An 8,048-nucleotide genomic window follows, 5' to 3' on the forward strand; every position below is an offset into this window, starting at 1 on the left:
ACGGGTCGGCCCCGGGGTATCTTGTTGCACTAAGATCGCTGCTCGGAACCGTCCCAGCGCGATACCACATTGCGGCACCTCTCTAATTGAAGGGGGCTAAGATGCCCCCACATGCTAAATGACTCCTTTGGAGTCTACGACATCGGAAGACCTACTACCCGCATTGTCGTCCACCTCAGAGTCGCTGTAGTCGAGCGAGAAGTTCTCCACTGCTCGCCCTGCGACTCTCTCTAAGCCCCAATTTGTCGCCTCTTATGACAGGCAGGAGATACCGTGGCGGAATTCTTTAGATGATTCGTCTCTGCAGTCCATCCCACACTCAACTAGGCTATCGCATATACTTAATCATACAACCCAAATAAAAGAAATTTAATAAGACCATGTATAATTAAATTTATTTTATTTGGGTGGTTTATAGTTGTTTATAACTTAATCAGTAAAATATAACTAAATACATACATACATACATACATAACATCACGCATTTTATCCCCGAAAGGGTATGCAGAGGCGCAACTAGGGCACCCACTTTTCGCCAAGTATGTTCCGTCCCATGATGTGATAGGGGGCGAGCCTATCGCCATATCGGGCACAAATTCCAGACTCCGGGCTGATACTGAGCAGAAAAACCCAAATATCACTTTGCCCGACCCGGGATTCGAACCCAGGACCTCAGACCGCTATTGTACCGGACGTGCAATACAACTACGCCACCGAGGCAGTCAACTATAACTAAATACAAGTCAATAAAATTAAATAATATATTAAATAACCAATTTAATAAAAATAATTTATTGCACATTTAAAAATATTTTTTGGTTTAACATTTCATGATCATTAAAAGAAGCGCTTTGGAGTCAACATTATTTAAATAAAAAAGAAAAAACACTTTCTTAAATCAACCCACCCAAGTAGGCAGCACTCTGATTCTACGTCCATCTAGACTCGATAAATCGCTTCCATCGAATGCATCCAAATTAGCCAGCAGGTCTTGACTATTTTCACTGCGGAAGGACCTCTTCACGACTTTGTGGGCAGGCTCCTCCGTTGGTGCTGGTGTCGTACCTTCTACGAAGAGGACAACTTGTGGTACTTCATCTATGATTTCTATAACGCCGAAGATCTGTGGTCCTTCATTTGATACTGTTGTTGTTTCGCTTTTCTCGTCATCTGATGGCACTGGTGATGTTAAGGCTACTGATAATATAGCGAATGACAAAAAGATACGTAAAATAGCAGCCATTTTTTGTGTACTTTTTTTTCGGTGACAAGTAACTCGTGGTCCGTTTGTTTTAATTGTGATGTTGCTATAGCTGTGTATTTGGTTTTTATACAACTTTTAAAAGTGTTAATGGGCAGTATCCAGAATCGGAATGATTGACGCATTGTATACCGCGTACACTAATTAGATCCACAAATATTCTCAATAACATAATGGCCATGAATATGTTGTGAACTACATTGAAAACTGTTCACAGTTTACATAACTTGTTTGTCACAAATAAAATACTTTTCATAGTTTGAATGCTTTTTTCCTTGTGTTATAATAAGGATTAAGCATATGGATACTTCGTTATCTGGTTAATGAATTACAGCAGATACTTTCTCTTTGTGAAGATTTTGCTTATACGGGTAGGTGCATTTTAAAGGCAAATTTTTTTATACTGATGAAAATGGTACAAAAGAAAATCCATGGATGCATTGAATTTAGTTGAAAATTAAAACTTCAAAAGAATATGAAATAATTACAATAACACCTCTTCAGGATTTTATTTATCTAATATGGAACAATTCCAGAATTGACACTATGGTTAAAGGTATTTTTTATAAATCCTTATTTATGGACCAATAATGGAGCTTCGTCATATAGCCAAAGGTTACAGCTATTATGAAACATTATAATAAAATAAACCTTGCAACGGTCACGGAATATTCTGTAAAATGCTTATTGCGGAACAACAGCATAACTTGCGTCATTTTCAGGTATCCACAAACTAAACAAAAGCAGGTTTATTGTTAACACCTCGTACTTATTTGTATAAAACCTTAAATCGACACGTTTAATAATATACATCATTTAGACCTGCTGCTGCTGATGGTAGGATATATTTTATATCCGTACGGATAGCGACCACCGTACACAAGTTGTTAAAACCCGCCATAGTGGCCCACGTAAGTGTGTCGTGTTCCGGGATCAACCTGTGTATACTAACAGGCCAGCATACTTGTGTCGACAGTTGAGGGGTAATCATCTCTCGTCAGTCGACATTCTATTGTACCCCACTCCACTTACCATCAGGTGCAGTGGAGTCAAATTGCCGTGCCTGTTTAACAAAGACCACCAAAAAGTGCTGATGTTATACTGTGTGACTCGATGTTGGGCAACAGTTTGTTTTGTTGATTATTTTTTATTCTAAAAATGATGATGATTCGAAAATGTATTCTTTTATCAGACAAGTTTACAATGCTCTGATCGAGAAAAAGCATTTAACGCTTTGAAGTCGTATCTTTATAACTTAATAGAGATTTAATAGAGCGTTACTACTAAATCCATGGACTCAACGACATTGATGCTTTCCCTTGTGTATGTTTGAATTAAGAAAGAAAGATTTATGCTCTGTTCAAACTTGGTTCAAGCGGATAGAGCCAGATAATAATGTTCTGTTGTCTAAAATACTTTTCTTAACAAGGTCCTAAATTAAAAAAAAAACGAAATACAAATTATTATTGTAATTGGAAAAAATACAATATCTGAGTTTTCAAGAGCGTTACAATATTTTTCTCTACAACCTTTATGAGGTGCTCGGTTTCATAGATAATACATTCATCTAAAATATCCGCTAATAGTACTAATGAATTGCTATGGCGCTTGTTAAAATAATAACGTAGAGTTCTCCTTATATGGTGATATTAAACCAATAACGGAAGTACGAAAATAATTTGTTACGCACCGAGTGTTACTTGGTAGATGTGACAAAGATTCAATATTTACTTACAGTTCTAACAAATACTGAGAATGCAAGATATGCGAAGGATTATCGGAAATCCTTATTCCCCATATGAATCATAAATATATACTGTCTGTCACGACTGAGCGACTTTATGTACTCTTCAACTTATTATTCATATAAAAATATCTGTTCCGTTTCATGTGATTTGGTGCCGTTGGCTTGGGTCTAATTAGAAGCGTTTATTTAAAAAGGTGTAAAAATTTTACTTATCACCTAAGATTTATGGGATGATTATGATTTAAGACGTGTAGTGTTAATTATCGTTATGTAGTATTCGTTATATACTTATTGGTAACATAACTAATTGTCATGGTCGGTATAAAAATATTTAATAAAATTTATATAAACAATAAATGAATATATAAATAAATAATTTTTTCTCACGTTCCGATCAAATACTTTATGCTTCATTTATACAATAAATCGTTTGTGCTCATAGAACCAGAAACAATACTTGCTGTTGAATAGGTGCTAACGTTTTGTGTTACACCCTATGGTTATGAACAGCACCACTTTACGCCTCATTAGCATCCGAACCCAAGTCAAGGCTCGTGATGGAACGGTCACCTGCCCGTGTGTTTATATTTCTGTTCAAAGATCGTGCTACAAATCTGTAACAATAACAATGCGCATTATTCCAGTGTACAGTTTCAATAAACTAAGAGTAATCATTTGTGTCATCAAAGAATCGCAATATAAGGGGCAGGTCGGCCGACTCATGAAGCAGTTCGTTTTTTGAATATCAAGGCAAGATAGGATCGTTTGGGAATGCATTCAACACTATTTCTCGTCGCGTCGTTGGCGCTGTTAGCGGTTTGCGCATGCGCGCCGTCAGACGCGGATGTGATCCAACACATCCCGCCAAGACAAGAACCAACACCATCAGCTACAGGAAAAGACGCTTCGGAATCTGGTGCTTCGGAAAAGGCTGTTGGTGCATCTGAAGTGAACGACAGGGCTCGACGTGACTTGGCCGGTCAAGAGAGTGATTTGTTACCCTCAGCCAATGAAGGTGACGCGTCTCCGTTCGGCGAGTCTTCGCAGCTCCTAGGCCGTGGTCGTATCCGGGTACTGCCGGCTTATCTCGGTTGAAAATTGTAGACTTAAAACACCTTCTGACCAAAGTGCATCGTGACATTGGAACTCCGAACAATGCCGTAGTTTATATAAGTAGTTAATATTATGTGATATCGAGCAAGACATTGATTAAACTTTTTTAATATTGTACGTTATTATAATGAGTAGTTTATTTGATTGAAACAAATGTTAAAACAAGTATGTATTAAAGAAATGTATTTAAGTTACTGATTGTTTTATTTCACTATCTACATTTTTTATAATATCCTTCTGCGTCTTAAGTACAGCGTTAATTGATATTATTACTAACGCTTATTACTTGCAATTAACATTAACTTAGTAACTATTTCTAGGTTGTATATAATAGAAAATGCTGCATGGTTTTCCTCAAACAGTATTCATAGTATTAGGTATTTAAAATGAAAATTTCAGTTTTCATAATAATTGTCAACATTTTCATTTCTGTTCAGTCACTAAATACTCTACGACGAAAAGATAACTTGAATGAAACAGACGAATTTAAAATAACACATATTAATGAAAATTCAGATATTCTTATACGAAAATATTCTAAAAATATTTCTAAAAGAAATGCGGAAAACGATAAGGATTTAAATGATTTAGAAACAAGTAATAGTCTAGTGTACCGTCCATTATTTGTGTATAGAAGAATTATACATAGTAAACGAAGAATTACTATGTACAACGCTTTTGCTGGATAAAATATAAGCCAGGTACCTATATTGTTAAAGTAATTATTTAAAGTTTCAGCTTACAAGACTCTGATTGAACCATAAAAGAATTAAAACTATAAAACAACTAATTGCCAATTAATAGTAAAACTGTAAGTCGTCCATAATAGTTTAGATTACAACATTTTGTCGTTTCATGAAGGTGTGCCGAAAAAATGAATTTATTTTTTATATTTATAATAGTAACTGGATCTTTTGCTGTAAGGATACTTTTACTTTAAACAATATTAATGATGTGTAATGGATTCTTAAACTAGTTAAATTATTTACAGGTTACATTAGCTGGAATATCACCCGTACATGATTTCAAAGAGAAAATCGTATCTAAGTTACCCAGCGAAAGATTCTTATTAAATTCACCACATAAATCTGTGAAGCAATTAGATAACTCTATATTGAAAGCTACTCAGAATGTCACCCAAAATCCTCAAATGGAAGAAAATCTCTATCAGATATCAAAAGACTTAGTTTCTGCGATACTATCTAAGTTAGAAGTGCAAGATAAAATAACAAGAATAACTAGAGAGGCATTGGAAGCTCCCGGGAAACATAAAGGTATAACAGCAATAGAGACTCGGCGTATCCTTGACTATATTTCTAGAACATTATCTGGTCACATTCTCACCATAACAAGGGCTTCTACTGAACCGGAACTTCATAGATTGGTTTATGGGTTGGCGCAAATTGCAGCGGAAACATCAATAGTATCTGCCTTGAAAGATATCACGTATGCATCATTCTTATCTAAGAAACAATCAATTGATTTGTCCCTACGTCGAAAAAGATCCATAGAAACAAAATCAGATATTATATCACCGACTATAATTCCACTCCCTATTAGCACCTCAACCGTTTATAACGCAATATTGAACAAACCGTTAAACAACAATAACAAACATAGTAACTCATCTAATATACAAATAAATCGAAACAGTGTCGTAGTGCCAAGTTCGCCTTATTCAGTTATTTCCAAAAAAGAAAAATCTACTTTTCATGTTTTAAAAGGTAAACACGGACTTCCTACTTTAATGAAAGGATTTTTAAACCAGACCGCTTTAGATATAGAGAATAGAAACCGAGAAGCAAATGATACCGAAACTATTGTATTAGATAAAAAGATCAATGCAACTCATTATGAGAAGATTGAACCTCAAACTTTAGACGCTCAAGAGGTAAATGCACCAGGGGTTTTAATAGATGATTGGGTGGATACAAAAGAAAACATTTATAAGCCAGCAATAAATCCGGATGTGGTAGCTGAAATGGAAATAGAACAACCTGATATTGAAGACGAATCCATGAATGAAAAAAGGACTAAACAAAAATTAGAGAAACTAGAAATTAAAGCAAAGAAAGCTATTCTCTACGCTGGTGACGTAGCTTACTTGACAGCAGCTAGTGTGGTTGCGTTAAGACGTGCCCTAACAGCTTCCATTGAAGTTCAAATGTCCGTGAGATTCGCCAAGAACGGTATGTCTAATCATCAGGACTTGATGATGAATCTAGCAAAAACTGCTGCGCAACAAGCTGGTAAGGAAGCTAAAAGTGCTGCATCGAAGTCTTTAGCTTGTGAACGAGTGATTAAACTTGCTTTGAAGTATACAGCGCAATCTCACGGTGCGAATTTAAATCACGTTGCCAATAGAATTGTGATGGATACCTTGTCTCTAGCAACGCTTGCTAAGTCAATGGCTTTTGTTTCATCGGAAATTGCTATTAACTCCCTGTATCAGGCTACAGATGTGAAACCCCCGTCATAGAATTGTGAAATATTATATTATATTATCAGAGATTTGTGTTTATTTTATCTATAAATTCACCTTACTTCTTATCTTATATTACTTATTACTTACTTATTAAAATATTATAAATGCGAATGTTTGTGAAAATATTTGAATTGTTGCTATGGGACCCAGAAATGGGTGAATGAATTTTGATTAAATTTGGAAGATACAGACTATTCCCTTGATTTATACATATTATGCTGTTTTTTATTAACACGCTTTTATTAGCTTGGGTTGTATCTATGTATGTATGTATGTATGTATGTAACGGAATCTTTGAGCTCAATTTTCACCAATTTTCAGAAATCTGATTAATTTGAAACTTTACACACGTATCAAGGACCGATGACAATGCAATAATTTGATAAGAGTTTCCCATTATCCTTATTAGGACCGCCGGGATTAATAAATTATTTTATAGATCCGCTGTGAAACAGTAAAAGAGATAGAGCTAGCGCGCGCTCTGCGCATGCCTGCGGTTTCGGACTTACTCTGTCGGACTTGCTCGGGCACTAGGCACAGGACAACGGAGGCCGAAACGTTTTCAGTATAGTTGCGTTCTCACCTTCTTTATTCCTTATACATGCGTAGGTACTGATGAGCCTAATACTCGCAAATTATTGTATCTAATATTCATATAATATATAATATGATAACCTCGACTTAGAAAAAGGGTTCTTAATCACAACAAAATAATCAGAACATAAATTTTAATCTATTTATTTTACGGAACAAAATTTGGTAAGCAGTAAAGCTTTGAAATTACCGTCGGTAAAGAAGTAATTTAATACGATCAAAAAATTTGTAATTAGAAAGTCTTACTGATTAAAATACAAATAACTAATATGGATTAAAAAAATCAAACTAAAAAAATTAAAAATAAATAATAGTTCAAAAAAACTAAAAAAACACGCTTTTACTGCTAATCGAACTAAAAAGGAGAAAATAATTTCTAAGTACAAAGAATTTATATTACAGTAGTAGAAGGTTGAAGGATCAATCATAGTTAAGTACCTCAAAATAAAATTATAATAAACTTGAAGTTATTAACAGAATAATTTAGTAAAAAGCGTGGGGTGCTTGATATAGTATGTATTATAATCATTCTATTGGCTACTATCTATAAGAGGAGAATTATGAAAACGAAGTAAAATGCACCCCACGCTTTTTACTCTGAGTTAATTATCTCGGTAACTTGCTTCCCTAGGAAAATATTGGTTATTTAACTTTTTTTTTAAATAAATGGGAGGGGTCTTACCGGTGACGTTATGGATAAGTAAAGTTATACTTATTGGGGACTTTTGTAGCTGGAAAGGCCTTTAACCCAGGTGAAGCCATGAGCAACGCCTAGTCTTCAATAAAATTCTACTTGATTTTGCTGCCGTAGTCTGTAGAAGTTACAAGATAACAATTTTAATAATTTA

The 8,048-nt window shown here is 34.9% G+C and overlaps 1 protein-coding gene across 2 annotated transcripts; it reads left to right on the forward strand.

Moving 5' to 3' along the window:
• The first annotated feature begins 4,628 nt into the window (after positions 1-4,628).
• On the forward strand, positions 4,629-6,632 carry LOC115446245. 2 transcript variants are annotated; one of them, XM_030172831.2, is made up of 2 exons: positions 4,629-4,822; positions 5,113-6,632. In XM_030172831.2, exon 2 carries the CDS (start codon positions 5,272-5,274, stop codon positions 6,598-6,600), a length of 1,329 nt encoding a protein of 442 aa, XP_030028691.2. In that variant the 5' UTR covers positions 4,629-4,822; positions 5,113-5,271; the 3' UTR covers positions 6,601-6,632. The 2 variants fall into 2 exon arrangements, with proteins under 2 accessions (XP_030028691.2, XP_030028690.2); XM_030172830.2 differs by lacking the exon at positions 4,629-4,822 and adding an exon at positions 4,931-5,040.
• The last annotated feature ends 1,416 nt before the right edge of the window (positions 6,633-8,048 follow it).

Source organism: Manduca sexta, chromosome 16 (genome assembly GCF_014839805.1).
Source record: "Manduca sexta isolate Smith_Timp_Sample1 chromosome 16, JHU_Msex_v1.0, whole genome shotgun sequence".
NCBI lineage: Eukaryota > Metazoa > Arthropoda > Insecta > Lepidoptera > Sphingidae > Manduca > Manduca sexta.